The sequence below is a fragment of the Rissa tridactyla genome, chromosome 6, assembly GCF_028500815.1.
Source record: "Rissa tridactyla isolate bRisTri1 chromosome 6, bRisTri1.patW.cur.20221130, whole genome shotgun sequence".
Lineage (NCBI taxonomy): Eukaryota > Metazoa > Chordata > Aves > Charadriiformes > Laridae > Rissa > Rissa tridactyla.
The window spans coordinates 18,261,805-18,279,255 of record NC_071471.1 but is presented as its reverse complement, the minus strand read 5'-3'; the positions used below and the strand labels follow the sequence as shown (position 1 = coordinate 18,279,255).

The following is a 17,451-nucleotide window of genomic DNA, read 5'->3' as shown; positions in this document are numbered from 1 at the left end:
GCTCATTTAAAGTTTAAGCCGTTCTTAGCATCTTTTTATTTTAAGGGGCAGAGAGATTGTATCTTGCGGAAATGTCAGCAGAATGCAGTGGTCCAGCCCTGCTTGTTGGAGCTGCTGATGGATGGTGGCTGCTGCTCCCCACTATCATTAGCCAGACTCTTGTGCTAGGAAATGGGAGAGATTTGTGGATAACCATGTCACTGTCCTCATGCATTGCCATTCCAGTGCTATATGATGGCTGGTCACTTGTTGTAGCCCAGTTGCTGATAGATCATCTGTTTCATTTACTGGGAGCACTCAGGGAGCGGAGCTTTTGTTCCGACTGAAGAAAGGTGTCAGAAACCCATCATAAACATCATTATAACTTGACGCATAAACCAGATACTAATTTTTGTCCAAGGTAGTACATACGTCTTCAGATAATCAGAAAGTTTATTGCTCGTGTTTGAGTTGCGCTATAAATATCCTGTTGTAAGGCAGATCTTACGTCATGGTAGCTAAGTCTCTTCTCACCATCTCCAGTACAGGTTGACCATTGATAATAGAGGACTCCGATGTATAATGGTAATAAATTAATATTTACTTACAAATATATTACTAAGAGATAGCTTTATTTGCACTTTGTTTCACTTTATTTTCACACAGCAAAAGAATATTTCCTTTTTTGCTTTTGTTGCGTTCAGTACAAACAACAAAAAATATTATTTAGTGATGACAGGGATTGTGAAGTCAACAAATTTCCACTTCACAATACGAAAAAGGAACCCTTTATTTTTTAAATTTAGAACATGAATGGCAGGAGACCTCAGTTTGCTCCTTACAAGAAAAAAACATTAACTTCATCCAGGTCTATAAGCATTAAGCTTGGATATGTATAGGAATGGCAACTGTAAATTCTTTAGTGCAGCTGTTGTGCTGGTTTTGGCACCGACAGGGAATGAGCGAGCGGCTGCGCAGTGCTTTGCTGCTGGCTTGGGTGAAACTGTGGCAGCTGTTTAGTTTAGTAGAGTGCCTTGTCTGTGATCCTTCCTTGATTTAAAAACTATAGGCTTGGCTGAGAAGAAAGTGCTCTGAAATTCTTTGGTTACAAAACAGTAGCGAATGGCATCTCAACAACAGTTAGTATTTGCTATACTCTGAGGCCTATAAATGAGGCCACGTGCACAAAAGCATTACTATTTTGTGTTTCAGAGTAGACAACCTAATTGGAGCTCATTTTAAATTGGACAAGCTGCCCCATGTTAACAGGGAGAAAGCATGAACGTGACTGGGTTTGCCAAAAAAGTAAGTTGTTCGCTTTCTGGATTAACAGTAGGATAACAGGTTGATATGAATCACCCTTCATCTTTTTTCAAAATACTAAAAAATTTCATAATAATCTGTTTGGAACAGGCATTCATTATAACCAATGAGATGCAAAATCCCAGAGGGGATCCCAGAGCCAGAAGTGGTTTTGGAGGCCCTCTGCACCATTTCCAAAAATAGTCTTTTCCCTTGCTGAACACCACTTGCCTGGACACGGGAGTGATGCCTGTCCTGAAGATCGATGGCACACCACAAAGGAGAATGGGCTAACAGGGACCCTAAGCCTCTTCCTCTCCGAGGATAGTTAATTGCAGCGTATTTGTTGACAACTGCAAGGGTGACACCACTCATGCATCATCTCCTTAAGCAATAGATGTTTTTAAGATCAGGCACTATTTCACAGAATCACAGAATGGCAGGGGTTGGAAGGGACCTCTGGAGACCATCTAGCCCAACCCCCTGCCAGAGCAGGATCACCTTAGAGCAGGTTGCACAAGAACGCGTCCAAGCGGAGTTCGAATGTCTCCAGAGACGGAGACTCCACCACCTCTCTGGGCAGCCTGTGCCAGGGCTCTGCCACCCTCAAAGGAAAGAAGTTCCTCCTCATGTTGAGATGGAACTTCCTACGCTCAAGTTTGTGCCTGTTACCTCTTGTGCTGTCACTGGGCACCACTGAAAAGAGCCTGGCCCCATCCTCCTGACACCCACCCTTTAAGTATTTATAAGTGTTGATAAGGTCCCCCCTCAGCCGTCTTTTTTCCAGACTGAAGAGACGCAAATCCCTCAGCCTTTCTTCATAAGAGAGGTGCTCCAGTCCCCTAATCATCTTGGTAGCCCTTTGCTATACCCTCTCCAGCAGTTCCCTGTCCTTCTTGAACCGGGGAGCCCAGAACTAGACACAGTTTGTCTCTTGTATCTTTTCCTGTCTTTGAAAATAGACTTTAAAAGGTAGAACAAAGACCAAACAGTGTGCAGTGATCAAGTTGGCCCCATAGGCACACAGCCCTTTTGCTCTGCTTGCACTGAAATACCAGTAATGCCAGAGCATTAAATAGTACACCAAAGAAGAGAATGGGGACATAAACGATCAACTGAATGACCTGAGCAGTTTCATCCATTTTTGTGCCGCAGTTGTTCACTGCAGCTTCCATCATGCTGGGACCTCTGCCAGAATATTGACAGAAAGCAGGTAGATATAACATTTGAACGGGGAGTGCTTTCTGTGACAGGAAGAGTTGTTTCCCGTGTTGTTTGGCCCATGGCTAGACAATGGTGTCAGCATGTGGTCTGCAGGCACCAGGGGGTGACAGGCCACTTGTAGGGGATCTATTTGTAAGTCATCACTGAGAAAGTTAATTGTCTGTAGGTTTAAATGAGCAGAGTATGGGTTTGCATTCCCCGGAGGAATTTTTTAGGGGTTTACAAGTCAGAGGACACTGAAAGTCAAGGACCATGAAGCCAACATACAGCCATCACATGCATTTCAAAAACTCTAGAATGTTTCCCACGCTGACTTTAAGTTATTGGAGTGACTACGTGGTAAATTGTTAGATTAAATATCTACGCAGATAAACACAAAGTAGTCACACCCTGGCATTGGCTCCCCTCTCAGCCCAGGTTTCTCTATGGGTTGCTTCCTTCTGGTGCCCCAAGACCTCCCTTTGTGGCTTAACTGTTTTGTGCTGCTCTGTTGTCATTTCCCTGTGGGGTGGGAGGATACGTGGTGCAGAGTCAGCAAGCACAGATATTATAGAGGAATTTGGTACCTGGAAAGCCAGACATTAAAACTGATGTCTGGTCTGGGATGCAGCTAGGATAGATCAAGGCTGTCTGTATAATGCACGGAAAGAGTTAAATGTCTCAAAATGAGGTGCAGGAGAGCTGTTGAACCCCCACTGTGTACTGTCCAAGCAGCTGCAAGAGAAAAAAAACCCAAATCCAAAGCAAAAGCAATGCTTCATCACACAGGGCAATGCCGAGAAGCCATCAGTGGTGGGCCTGCCCTGTCTCTGCAGAAGGGGCCTTATACACCCCAGTTTCAACGAACCTCCCCTGAAAACTGTTCATGGATGGTGAGGGAGGGATCAGGGCTGCATCTGCTTCGCGTTGCTCACTGCTGCTTTCTGCACATCACTACTGCTGTAGCGTGAGGCTGTGACGACTGGGGCAGATGCGATTACCTCTCACCAGACAGGACACCCATTGAAGGTGTGGTGCCATTAAAGTACAACAAACCTGTCACCAGGGCTTATGGTAGTCACTTGTGTGAGGTCAGATCTTCACAGCTTTATACTTGATATGCACAATGCTAGGGGTCTGTTCTGTGGTCCGCAACGCTTTACATAGCTCAGTTTTTCCATGCAATAATGACTTTATTTATACCCACAATGATTTTAGTCTCACAAATGCCAGGGCACTGCAACAAGCTAATACAAGTGTTATATGGCAGGAACAGGGAAATAATCTCAGGCCACTCTCTGACTTCTGCAGTTTACTCCATGCACAGCAATAGCTGCATCCTGGTGATAGCTGCAAGCTTCAAAATTATATAGGCTGGTAGGAAACTACCACTGTAAGAGCAAATTCTTTGATGTGAGCAGCACAGATGTATTAGGTCTGGCATTGTAGTATAGGGGCTTTTTCTTGTTTTTAAGGGTCCGTATATATTACAGTGCCAGAAGTGGATTTGTGTATTACTGTAAGGGTGCTCAGTCTCCTACGTTTAGCTGTATGACATGTACAAATACACACATGGCAGAAACAATGGCCTTTATAATCTATTCTCCATACCACGTGGCTCTCCCCCTTGACTAGGAGATGCCTGAAGCTGCAATACAACGATCCAAGACAATAGTCAGAGGTAGAGTCAAGTCACTGAGGGCAGAAGGACAAAATTCAAGTTAATATCAGACCCCTGGGAGGGGGTTGCCCCTTTTTGTGGGTGTGCCTATACCTACAATGATTGCAAATGCTGCAGGTGGTCCCATTACCTCTGCCTCGAAACTTCAGCAGCACTCTGGCTCTTAATACCTATAATGCCCCACACCTTGTTTATGTGATGACTTGATCTGTGGGTGGCTGTGACTCTTGGCTTTGGTTCATCTTGAACCTCATTGATATACAGGTGGGGAACACAGAAGGAAATTCCGGAAATTCCTTGGCTGCAAAGTAATAGCAAAATGCATCCAAACAGCAGTTAGAATTTGCTAAGCATGCACAGATCTTAATAGAGGCTCTAACTTTCAATAACAGAGAACAAGCTCCACCAAAATCCACTACGAACCGCAAGAGCAGTGAGATGTAGAGAGGTGAAAAACACACGATGAACACACACAAATTCACAGAAATAATGTGGATTGCTTTCTGGATTAACTTTGTCTGACAAGGGCATGTGGCCGTCTTCTTTTTGAGACATCTGATGACTTGTACTGAGCAAAAAATCACAATCCCTAAGGGAATAAAAAACCCAAAGATAAGGGAGAATAACAATGAATAATTAGGTTGAGTGGATTCTTTCTGAAAGCAGACTGTTTCCTTTCTTTCATAGAAGTTTCGATGCCAGTAGGAATAAATTATCAGCATTATCCAAAGAAACACACAGATAGAAGCCGATTTTAGTGGGGATCGAAGCATCTTTGCTTTTAGAGGGAACTTGATTGCAATGTATCGATCAATTGCAATCAGGGTGATGATCAGGATGCTCATAGGCATGTTTGTAAAATAGATGTCCTCTATGGTGGCACACAGGTTGTCTGTGGGATGCTTGTACTTGGTAAAATATGTCACAAAAGGCAGGGCAAAGAGCAGGAAACTGTCCGCAACCATGAGGTTGATCATATAGACCCTGGTCTCGGTCCACCTCTTGAGTTTGCAGCAGAAGACCCAGAAGGCAATCATGGTCAGGGGCATCCCCAAAGAGAGCATTGGGATGTAGACGATAAGTTGAAATAGCAGAATGCCTTCCTGCAGCGTGTCATCTTCAGTGCAGTTCTGCATGTTGGGCCGTCTCTGCAAGAAAAGGGTGTAAGCACGAGACTGAGCTCAGGGACAGGTTGTCTGGGGGGCGGTCGTGCTGCAGAGCCCCTGCTGTCATGGCTCTGTGGCTCCTCACGCACCTGTACTGCATGTGTAGGCAGCCCCTGGAGGGCTCGGTGGCTCATCAGGACCGTCTGTCCCTCAGCCATCAAAGTAACACTGTCTCTCGGCACCAGCTAAGACAAAAACACAGAAGCAACCCTCTCTTGCAGCTATTATGGGGTTAAGCCTGCCTTGCCCTCCATCCAGTCCTGGTTTGCACAGTTTGAGTAATAGCAAAGGGTCTGCAAAGCAGAATGATAATTTTTGTGCTCCCTTACCTTTGCTGCTGCTGTGGTTACCAGAGAGCTACTGGCTTTAGGGCAGCCCGAAGCAGAGCTGGGCAGCATTCCCCTTTTCCCCTCCAAGGCCCTTGCTTTGCTGCTGAAACCACCCCATGGGTTTACTCTGGGTCTTACAAGGCCTGTGAACCTCCACAGGACTTGAGCCCTTCCAGGTAGTTCAGGTGGCTTTACTCCCGGGGGTGGTGGGAATGCTGCTGCAGGATGGTGGGTGGGTGACCTGGGGGCAGGCTGTCCCCAAGCTCGACCATGCTCCTCTCACTGCAGGGTGCTGGGGAGGAACAGCTCAGCATGTGTGCTACCAGCCCCAGCAGGTAACAGCTCTCTAAAGAGAGAGGGGAAGGTGAGCACAGGTGCCTCATCTCAACCTTCAAAGACAGGCAGCCAAAATGTTGCTAGAGTAGAAAATATGAATCCAAGAACTTAGACTATCTCCTGGTATTCCTTTAAATATTTCAGGGCATCCACTACCAGCAAGGAGGCCGTGGGAGATGAAGCAGACTTAGTCTGCAGCTCATAAAGGAACTGTTTACAGTGAGGCAGGAAAGGAAAATGCCCAGATTCCTACAATCTCTTATAAATACATTGCCTTATAAGTCAGCAGCTTCTAAGCATCAACGTCCAAACAGTGAAAGAGCCTGACTGCATGAAAAAAGTGAACTGTTTTTAGTGTCCAAGACTCAGAGACAGATCTGGCAACCACGGAGGAAAACGCAGCACCTGCCCTAGCACCAGAACTGGTACAGCATTACTGAGCCACAGGGATACAGTCATTTTTAGGGCGGAATTTATGGAGGAACTAACATAGGGTCAGTGTCCTGGCTCTCTCGGGCTTTCAGCCTCACAGGTCCTTGGCTGCACTGTGGTACCACCTATCCTGCAGCCATTCCCTGCCACCCTACTGTGGTAATGCCGTAGTGCATGCTTTCTGCATGCATAGCACTGCCCCGAGGAGCAGCTGAGCCCTCCAGGTTGGGCTGGGCACCCCAGCCCCACCGAATCCGCCATGAAAGCACAGAGCCGGTGGTGGTTCCTAAGGTCCCGTGCCGCAGTGTGCCTGGAGCCAGGTGTCTCCATGCTCACGGAAAAGGTGTGGTAAGAAACACTGGTGTGAAACTGCAGCAAGAAATGAAGACACCCCCCCCGCCGAATGACACGTGTCTGAAAAACGGTGAAGCGTAACAGTTGTGAAAGCAGTAGGAGACTGAGGCATTTATGTACCGCTGAGGACTAACTCGTAAATTAAGAAGCAGGCATCCCCAGCTAGCGCTTCAGGTTAGAGGTGAGAAAGCACATCCTGAAGTACTGAGCAGAGCACACTGCTACACACTGGCGTGGGAAGAATTAAAAGACATTACCTGCTTCTTCTGGGGCTGTCAGGTGGGTTTAGTCCTCAGAAAGGTTGCAGCGTAGGCATGGGCGTCCTAGCAGGGGATGACATCTGTTGGGGCCGTGGGTGTCGGCGCAGGGGCACAGCCGCCCAGGAGCTGCTGTCAACAGCTCAGGAGCGCTGTAACACAGCAATGAACTCCTCTTCTCCAGAAGTGGTTCATTTATCACCTGCTTTTTGGGACGGTGGAGTCTCTGGTGCCCTCTGTTGTTCTCACATCAGCTCAATGCTTCACCATCATTTTTTCCACCCAGTCTGCGCTCCCCCCCCCCTCACCTCACACAAACCAGCAATTAAAATTTAATATTTTTCAGTCATGGGAAAGCAAATAATTTCTGAAAAAAACCCATAATGGTTGCAAATTGCGCTTCTGGCAGTGAAAGGTCCCCTAGGGAGCACAGCAGCCCAGGCAGCCTCCAGTGTGGTTGCAGAGAGTGCCCCAGGCTGGCAGTAGCATGGGGGCTGATGGCCTTTCTGAGGGGGCACATCAGTGCTCCCGCACCCTGTGACAGTGAGCCCAGGGCAAGGGGACCCAGCATGCTTCTCTTCGGTGACAGATGTTACAGGCCTGCTTGTCCTCTGTGAAGCAGCAGGTGTCTATCACTGCTCATCAGCATCACTGTAAAGCCCAAGCTGGTAATGACAGTAACTGCCAACTGGGCACAGGTGTGAAATACTGGTGTGGCACTGAGCACACCATCGGTGTCAGGACCTGTAGAAACATATTTAAGAACCTGCCCCAGTGGTATTTCATAGTCATTTTGGTGGCTTTTGCTCTCTGTTGGCTCTAGCAGTTGCAGTCCCATCTATGTGAGCCAGCTGATGGGAGCCAGACTCTGACTCCCTCAGGGTTTGTCCCATTAACTCATGTCTCCTGGGACTGTGGTCCCAAAGGTGACAACAGCAGATTGAGCAGCAGCCGTGGGCTCCCTGAAGGCAGATGTAGGTCCCGGGGGAAACTGCATAAATGGGCAGGGAAGACTCCTCCACACTGTCTCCTGGAGCACTCTGAGCATTGCCTGGGCGGAGCTTGGAGGCCATTTTGGAGATTTTTCAGCACTTTTTTCAGGAAAAAGCCCAGTCCTAGGGAGCATTTGAATAACATGTAGGGGGTCAACCCATCCCGCATCTCCCCTGGCTTTTCTAGGCTGCTGACTCATGGACAAATGCATCTCCCCCATGGAAATGTCAGGGGTGTCAATGTGGGCAGGCTGCAGAATCCCGGACCCAGCCATGTCCAGCTGGGGGGTGATACTCTGACCCTGAGCTGTGGCCGAAGAGTGAACCTGGGGGCCAGCCTGGTGCCACAACTTAAATCAAGGGAATAGCAATGCACGGTGGTAAAGGTCGAGACAGAGTTAAAAGGGCTTCCCCGTGGGTGGGAGCAGCAGCCCCTCAGGAATGGCTGTTCTAAGGAGGTGTCTCTGTGCCAGGGCTCAGCAGCACAGCAGGCGGGGAGCCAGCAGGAGGACCCAGCTCTGAAATCTCCTGGTCTTTGTGCCTTTATAGCACTGGACAAGTCTTGCTTTCATCCTAAAAGTGTTCTCTTACATCTATCTGACCCATTGACTTGAAGGAGAAGGGCAGTCAGCAGAATCTAGGCTGTTTTGTAGGGCCATGTACCTAGTAATATGCTCTCACACACACCCCTCGCCAACGGAAAATGATAAAAATACATTGGATTATTTTAATAACGTAAACAACCTGAAATACACAGGGAGGTAAACATGATATATTCTTTTGTACTTGTTGGCAATAAGGATCAATTGACTTTAGCTGCAAAATGAACTAAAAAAGGGAGATATGCATGGGTCACCTGTCAGAGTAACAAGTAGATGCTGGAGGGTGGAATGGAGACATGTTAGTGACCAGCGATTATATCCACACTTTTACACATCTCTGTGAAATAACTTATTTGTTTCATAGAAACATAGAGTATAAATCGCAATTAACTTAGTAATGCTAAACCTAACAAAGATCTACCTAGAGATAAGGAGCAATAGTTATCCCAATGACGCTGAAGCTATATCGTCTCTTGATCGTACAGAGTTGTTGTGGTGTTTTCTGGGTTTGGTGTTTTTCATCCCCCTCGGCTCCCCCCCTTCCTTTAGCAAGTGTGTGTCTGTGAGGGGTGGATTTGATTTGTTTTTTCAGTGCTGGGTTTGGGCAGTGGAAGGGCTTCGTGGAACTCCTTGGTCACAAAGTAGTAGCAGATGCTATCCAGGCAGCAGTTGGACGTGGCAATACACCTTGTCACAGAGGAGAAGTTCTTCATAACCTGGAGCAGGAAACAGGTAGCTCCAACTCTCTCCATTATGAACCTGGCAAGTAGCCCAAGGTAGGCTGGCAGAAAACATATTAGAAATACAACCAGATTTGCATAAATAATGTGAACAGCTTTCTGGATTGATTTCTCATCTGGTGAATTTGTGTTCAGATGTGTCTTAAGGTTCCTGATCACTTCTGTGGAGCAAAAAGTCAGGATTGCTAACGGAAGAGTAAAAACAAAGAAAATGTAAAGCAGGCTCAGAGCAGCGGGTGCAGTGGTATCCTTCTGAAAGCAGAGAGTGGCTTGTCTCTGCCAAAGCTGTAAGGTGGCACCGATTATCACAGAGACCCACAGAGATCCGCAGAGAAGGGCAGCCTTTGTTGGAGACCTGAAGGTCCTGGCTTTCAAGGGGTGCTTTATGGCAATGTATCGATCGATTGAGATAAATGAAACGATGTAGATGCTCACTACCATGTTGATAATATATATTGCCTCTACAAACTGGCAGAGTTCATTTCGGGTTGACTTATTCCAGAGCAAATAAGACATGGAAGGCAAGGTGCAGATGACGAAGCAGTCTGCAAAGACTAAATTGATTACATACACTTTGGTTTCTGTCCACTTCTTTATCTTGCAGAAGAACATCCAGAGGGCAAAGGCATTAAATAGTGCTCCAAAAAAGAAAATGAGGTTATACAGAACAAATTCAGTGAGACGAACATGATGATACAGTTCTAGATTTGCGACACTGCAGTTGTTGGACACATTCATTGTCCTGATGTGTAGGTGTTGTATGATGTTCTGAGACCTGAAATGGGAAAAGACATAGTAAGATTTTCCTCCTACCTCTTAATGGCTCTATAAAAAAGGGTATTTAAGTAAATATTTACTTTGTTATGAATGTGAATTTGAGCCTACAAAGCTGACCACCTCAGTCAGCCTGTAACTGGGATGCATCCTTTGTCAAACTTTGTTTATGTTTATTCAGTTTATGAGTAAGTATCTCCAGGTACTCTTCCAATAGGACGTGGCAGACAGCCTTTATTAAATAGGGGGATCTTGAATGGAGGGGTGGAATAGCACTTAAAAGAGCCTTCACAGATAGCAGGGGCATCCTGCGACAGTGTGAACACTAATTCTTTAAGCCAGGCTGTGAAAATGAGGTAAAATTACCCGTAGCTTGTTTTTGAGCTAGCCAGGGATTGCAGCAACCAAAGCTAAAGCCCAGCACAACCCACAAGCAAAAGCTCTTCTACAGTTCTGCTGGTTTGGGAGACAGACTAGGGGGGGTGAAGGGCTACAAAGGCATGGCAGATGTCACTTGGTAGACACCCTCATGCTCTTGCTCTAACTGGGCAGATTTCCGAGCCTTTGGGCTGCCTTGTGAACCTGGAGCTCCTGCTCCAAACTGAGGAAAACAGAGCTGAATCTGAGTTCCTGCATCCCAAAATCATGCTTGAAACCCTAAGGGAGTGAGTGAGGCATTGCTGCCCTCCACCTCCTTGGGAGGGGAACATGGGATGGAAGGATTAACCTGATTTTAAGCCCGTTCATTCCAGGAGAGAGTACAAGTCTGCAGATGTAAGGCAGAAAGACACACCTGGAAGAGGAAACACCAGTGCAAAATAAGGACCTGCATTAGGTGATTCCTGCTCAAGGCAGGCATCCTGCCGCCCTGAGAAATCCCTGAGGTGTAAGCAGTAGGTGCTGAGCCTCTGTCACACTGGCTGCTAGATATTTCGCAAGAGTATTGGTTGTGTGAAGAGTGTGAGTTCATGGGCTGATAAAAATCAGCTTTCGTCAGACCCCATCCTGTGCAAAGTGGCTCTATGTGACGTGCACATGGAACAATTCTCTGAACTGGTGATTCTGTGTGTCACTCAATTTCTGCTTGCATCTGAATGCGCTTTGTAAAGAATTTATCTTTTTAATTTAAGATAAGCTATTTACCACTCTAACAGGAGAGTGAAGTGGTGAGGGAGCTGGTGAAATCCTACAGCTTTCCGAGGTGTAGGAAGGGACACCGTGACTGACCATGCCTGGTTAAGCAGTTATTTGCCTCTGCAAGCAATGCAGGCTTTCTGGTCAGTTGGTGAGGGCACTGCCTGCAAAATCAGACTTCAGTCCTGAAGTAACTGATAAACACACAAATAACTCAGTTGCTGGGGGGATATGTAAGTGTTTTGGGCACTAGCAGACAATAATGTGACTCCTGCGTAGAGCACTCTCCCAATTCTTGTGTGGTCAGGTCTGGATTTCCCAGCAGAGACTTGCTGCCTGCGCCCTGCAAGGAAGCTGATGGCTGTCACCCGAGGAAAACCTCTCTGAACTGCAGTAAGTAGCAGCAAGGAAACACCTTACGCCAAGGGCTGAAGCTGCCACATCGTTACGCTCACTAACTGCACAAGGCAGATGTATTTGGCTGACGCCCAGGTTGCTTTTCATTGGCCCTGGTCTGCAACTCCGGCAGCAGCACCCGTGCTGAAGTACAACGCAGGTAAACCATGCTGGTGTGCTCTGCAGCATGAAAGGGCTCCGGCCAACACCACCTTTGGAGCTGGAGATGTGGCCCAAATGCAGTTCCCAGCATCAGGGCTTGCAAGTGCCCCGGGCCACAAGACAGCCCAGCGGCTAGTGGGAGGATGGAGGAAACAAGCAGAGGGTTTTAAAGAAGGCCACATAGCACAGATAGGATATGACTAAGCACAAAATATCTTTAAAGAGATCGAGTTTGATAAGCTAGCTTATCTTGTGGCTGCCGCAAATGCTTAGGGTGGGGTAGGTGAGGTGGCTGCAGCATCAGAGGGGCTAAGCAACCTACAGCTGTGAGAAAAGGATGGAGACGGCTGTAAAACAGCATCTTGCTGCCTGCTGGAGGACCAGAAACAGGCTGGGGCTCGACAGACAGGGTCACCAGTATTGTGGAGTGTGTCCTGCTTACCCCTCACCATAGACTGGGGAGAGCTGTCCCCAGCAGCCGTCCTCCACCATAGAAGCTGGTGACCATCTGGAGAGGAAGGCCAGGTCTGGGCTCATTTCCTCCAGCAGCTCAAGAAGCAGCAGGCTTCTTCCACACCCTTAGCGGAGAGCTTGGAAGAAGAGAAGCAAGGCAGAGGCTGAAGGAGCAGTGGGCATTGCAGTAGCACCATGGGGGCAAACACCCTATGTATTCCCCAGTGGGATGCCTGTGGAGAAGCAGCTGCAACGGAGGGGGGGGTCTTGCATGTAAAATCCTCTTCCCGCCTTTTGGGGGAAACTCAGAAGTGAGCAGGTATCAGAGGAGCAAAGGGCAAATGTGGTGGGTGAAATGCCTAAGGACACCGCGGGAGCCGAGGGGTGGGTAAGGGAAGGGAACTGGAACTGAGCAGAGGGAGAGGAAGAAGGAGAATGGGGTAGGGAGGATGGGGTACACCACAGCATCTTCTGCATCGACTGCTTTCAAACCTGCCACGCCCACAGCAACTGCCCTGATTTTCACCAGCTTTCCTATAAATTGAATGAGCTGCCAGTGAAGATTTAATAAATACGCTGCAGAGGTATGAGGATAGACTTGGACAGGGCAGTGCTTCACAGGCGTGTTAGGGCCTTGCTCACAGGGCCTTGCTGCCCAGGCAAGCTGGCCTGGGAGGGACGCATGGCTAGAAAGAGAGAGCAGATAAACTGTTGCCATGGCAGAAGAGCCCTAGGTGAGGGCCCTGCCACAGCACTTAAGTGAGGAGCTTTTCCTCTGTGTTTCCAAACAGCATAAAGAAACCTGGAAACTGCCCGCTCTGACTTTGCTGCTGCTGTTTACAGCTCTCAAACACAGTGATCTAAGGCACAACACATTTCGTTTCTTTTCTTTTTTGAAACTTCTGTTGTTTCAGGCTTATCTGACAGTGCATCCCTTGAAAACAGTAATGTGCTCACCCTAACCACAGAACTGCTTTGAAAGACCCTGGATGGGGACGCAAGGGTTCACTTAGACAAAAGAGAAATCTCTCGGAATTGCTCGTTTCCCACGTTGGGATGATTTTAGCTACCAGTTCCCAGCTGTTGTTAGGAAGTAATATGCCATAAAGGTAAAGTACCCAGAGAATACCGTAGAGTAAGAACAGAAACCACAAGGCTCAGAGATCACAATCGACGGCGGGGACCTCTGCATCGCAGGGACTGCACTGCCCTGCAGAAATCAGGCGTCTAAGCCTCCCCTGCCCACTCCCACCCACAGCAGGACCCTGAGCAGCAGTTCACAGAGAGCAAGAGAGAATCAAAGTGTTGTTACCTGTAGGTTTAATGCCACAAAATTAGCAGCGGGTCCCGCTGGAGGCAGGGCACGTGGGGGCTATGCAGCCACGCGTCCTGGCCAGGAGGAGCAGGGCTAGCTGGGCCACCCAGTGGGTCTGGATGACAGGCACGGGCTGCATGCTCACTGGTACTTGACGGTTTCTATAGCACCTCCTCCTCCTGCGTAGGGGAAGATTACATGTCAGTTTGGTCTTGAAAATAGATGGCAGCAATACTTTCCAGTGAGGTCTGGCACCTCGTCTTTCAGCACTTTCTAAAATGGTGTGTTCAGCAGCGAGCAGTGGTACTGCGCTACTCTGGATTTGAAATGCTGGGCTGCAACCTAAGCCAAGCAAGGCCAGGAAGATGCGATATCTGGTATTAGATCACCCTGTGCAGCCGGAGGTGCTGGGCCCTCCAGCTGAGTGCTGAATTGAGTCACGCTTAAGCAGCTCTGGGTGGGAAGGTGGGCATGCTGAGCAGCTTGGCACGTAGCATGGGCTTTCTAGGCTGGAGAAGGTCTCCCCAACCCTCCTCAAATGGAGATTGCTGCACCCAAATGGCACCTTGGGGTGGGTTTAGTGCCTGGGGCAGGGATGGGGCAGGAGATGGCCATGATGGGGCCAGCGGCAGGGCTCCAGCCTGCACTGTTGTTTGAGCACAGGTACAGCCAAAGCACCTGAGATCTTCAGGCTCTCTGAATCAAGGCCTTGACATCTCACATGGGTGGCAAAGAGCCTCACTTGTCAGACCATGCATTGACGGAATTGGAGGGGGGGTGAGAGCTGTAAGCCCTAAAGGGCTCAGTGATGGGCTATTTAATTGGTGTCGATAATCATCATGCAATACAGCTAGTGGAGAATTGTCTTGCTGCCTGTTTAGCCTTAGTACCTGACCAGCTGTAACACTTCTTCATTGCAGTGACGCTAATGGTGGTTCGCTGCTCGTAAAATAGTACGATGGGTAGTCTCCTGGCTATGTGAGTTGTGAGAGCAGAGAAGCCTGCTGACTTGAGCTCAGGGGTGAGAGCTCGGGTGGTGAGCAAAGGATGGTAGGATGCCAACATGGCCCAGGTGTCCCTGGCTCAGAAGGCACCGTGAGACATCCAGCAGAGCAAGTGCTGCAGCACAGCTGTCCAGCAAGGCTGTGCAAGGGAGAGTACCCAACAGAAGATCCTGAAGATAAGGCCCACTCGCTCTGCTCCGCCACATGGCTTACAAACCTTGCAGCCACCCTATAACCACAGAGATGTCCGTGCCGATGATAGCCCTCAGGAGGAAACCAGGAAGCCAAAGCCCCCCAGTTCATCTGTCATGGAGGACAAACCATCATTGCACAAGGTAGGAGCCACGTAAAACCTCTCTGAACCACACGCTGAAAAGACCCTCAGATACCATCTGGCATTTGTGAGGTGCTGTGACAGAAGAGGGCAGGGAAGTGTGTTGATATGAAACGCTGCGGTGGCTCCCTGGGATGCAGCATGGAAGAGGGACTGGAGGGTCACTGCAGGTGTTTAAGGCCAGGAAAGACATGTGTGAAGAGAGCCACAAAGGAAAGGCTGTGGGAGCTGTTTTCCTGTACTAGCTGCAGATGTCCTTCCCAAAGAAAGGAGGATGCTGTGAGTTGTTTTTGACTGAGAGCCCAGGATGATGGCCTTGTTCACAAGGTGGTTGAGGTTGGAAGGGACCTCTTGAGGTTTCCTCCAACCCCTTGCCCAGAGTCCATTGCTCAGGGCCATGTCCAGTCTGGTTTTGAATATCTCCAAGGATATCTCCACAAATTCTCTGGGCGATCTGTTCCAGCATTTCATCACCCTGAGAGTAAACATTTTTTCTTATGTTTAATGGACTTTCCTGTATTTCAGTTTATGCTCATTGCCTCTTGTCCTCTACTGTCACTGCTGAGAAGAGCTGCATCTTCTTCACTCCCTCCCATTGGGTATTTATACACATGGATAAGATCCTTGTGAGCCTTCTTTTCTCCAGGCTGAACAGTCCCAGCTCTCTCAGCCTCTCTTCACATGAGAGATGCTCCAGTCCTTCAATCATCTTTGTGGCCCTTCTCTGGACCTGCTCCAGTAAGTCCATGTTTTTCTTGTACTGGGGAGCCCAGTACTGGACACAGCACTCCAGATGTGTCTCACCAGTGCTAGGTAGAGGGGAAGGATCACCTCCCTTGACCTGCTGGCAATGCTCATCCTAATGCAGGCCAGGATGCTGCTGCCTGTCGTTGCTGCAACGGCACATTCCCGGCTCACGGTCAGCTTGGTTTCCACCAGGATCCCAAGTTCTTCTCTGCAAAGCTGCTTTCCAGCCAGTCAGCCCCAGCCTCTACTAGTGCCTGGGCTTGTTCCTCCCCAGGTGCAGGACTTGTCACTTCCCCTTGTTGAACCCAATGATATTCCTGTCAGCCCATTTCTCCAGCCTGTCAAGGTGCCTCTGAATGGTAGCATAACCCCCTGGTGTATCAGCCACTGCCCTCGGTTTTGTATGATCTGCAAACTTGCCGAGGGTACACTCCGTCCTAACACCAGGACATTATTGTCTGGCGTCTTCATTTTTTTGCCCCAGTCTCCACCCCCAAGGGACTCCACTAAGGAATGGCCTCCAGCTGGACATCATGCTGCTAATCACAGCCCTTGGACCTTGGCAGTTCAGCTAGTTTTCAGTCCATCTCACTGGCCATTTATCTAGCCCATACTTCCTCAGTCTGTCTATGAGGGTATTATGGGAGGCAGTAAGGCTTTCAACGCTACAGTTGAGATAAACAACATCCACTGCTCTCACTTCATTGATCAAGCAAAGTCATCTCTTTAGAAGCAGCTACCAAGCTGGCCAGGCATGATTTTGTAAATCCGATCACCTTCTTGTCCTTAGCATGATTTTAAATGGTTTCCAAGAAGATTTCATCCACCTCCTTCCCACGGATCAAGGTGAGACTCACCGTTCTGTTGTTCTCTGGATGCTCCTTCCTGCCTTTCCTGAAGACAGGGGTTACATTTGAGTAAGTCAGCAGTGTTAAAGGGAAGAGTACACCATGAGTGCCAGCTCACATGCAGACCTGGCTGGAAAAAGAGAGACGAGCAGCAGTAGGAAATTACTTTGGGCAGTAAGTAAAAAAAATAGAAAAATAAAAGGAGCAGGCTAAGCTTTCCTGTGGAAGATGCCAGCTCCAGCTTTATCTGCTGCTGTCCAAAAATCTGGGTATAGCGCCTGGGACAGGAGCAGTTTCAAATAGAAACGCTGCACTGAGTGTGCTTGCTGCAGCCCCTCAAAGCTGCAGAGTGGATGCACTGATGGAGGGGAAGCAGAAAGGCAGGAACACCCGTCTTCCAAATCATAGACAAGGCTTTGAACTCTGAACTGCTGAGTGAACAAAAGCCACAGGCCAGTGGGGAAGGGAGCAAATACCTCCCTGGGGCTTTGTGAGGGGTGATGCTTTGGGGCAGCAGCATGCTTCAGTGTCTGAGAGTGTAGCATGATGGAAACGATGCAGTGGAAACCATAAAAGCACAGTGCTTTCCCTTCCAGGGGGTACTTGTTGGTAAGTGTGTTTGTGGCCACAGAGACAGCATCAAGATGAGTCACACGAGTGTCAGCTCTGCAGAAAGGCATCTGTCAGCCCCGGGCGCCAGACTGCGCTTTCCTGAGAGCCCACTGCCGGGGGTATTGCGCCCACGGCCCCACTGCGACAGAGCCAGACACCCAGCGTGGGGAGAGGCCGATCCCCGCCGTGGCTGTGCAGGTGAGCTGTCAGCCAGGCAGAGCCAGGGAGCTGGAGCCTGCCGAACCCCTGCGCAGCGGCTGTTGCACACCTGGTTGCAGCGGGAGTTGTGCAACAGTGGG

General features: G+C 48.7%; 2 protein-coding genes across 4 annotated transcripts in view; both read right to left on the bottom strand.

The window, feature by feature from the left end:
- Positions 1-631: 631 nt before the first annotated feature.
- LOC128911340 (G-protein coupled receptor 35-like) lies at positions 632-7,681 on the bottom strand. The gene is made up of 2 exons (XM_054206063.1): positions 7,040-7,681; positions 632-5,313 (listed from the first exon to the last, which is right to left on the bottom strand). The coding sequence occupies exon 2, from the start codon at positions 5,299-5,301 to the stop codon at positions 4,357-4,359; it is 945 nt and encodes a 314-aa protein (XP_054062038.1). The 5' UTR covers positions 5,302-5,313; positions 7,040-7,681; the 3' UTR covers positions 632-4,356.
- A 278-nt stretch (positions 7,682-7,959) lies between these two features.
- The window catches only part of LOC128911342 (G-protein coupled receptor 35-like), a 34,246-nt gene continuing 24,754 nt past the window's right edge, over positions 7,960-17,451 (bottom strand). For 2 of the 3 annotated variants that reach the window (XM_054206066.1, XM_054206065.1), the window contains 2 exons: positions 13,605-13,786; positions 7,960-10,148 (listed from right to left, as the gene is read on the bottom strand). In XM_054206066.1, coding sequence (XP_054062041.1) covers positions 9,179-10,111 — 933 coding nt within the window. In that variant the 5' untranslated portion in view covers positions 10,112-10,148; positions 13,605-13,786 and the 3' untranslated portion in view covers positions 7,960-9,178. The remainder of the gene's footprint in view (positions 10,149-13,604; positions 13,787-17,451) is intronic. The other variant, XM_054206068.1, reaches the window with a different exon arrangement.

What these genes read in the sequence shown, in the direction of transcription:
- LOC128911340 (XM_054206063.1), bottom strand. Translation starts at nt 5,301, where the DNA reads ATGCAGAACTGCACTGAAGATGACACGCTGCAGGAAGGCATTCTGCTA.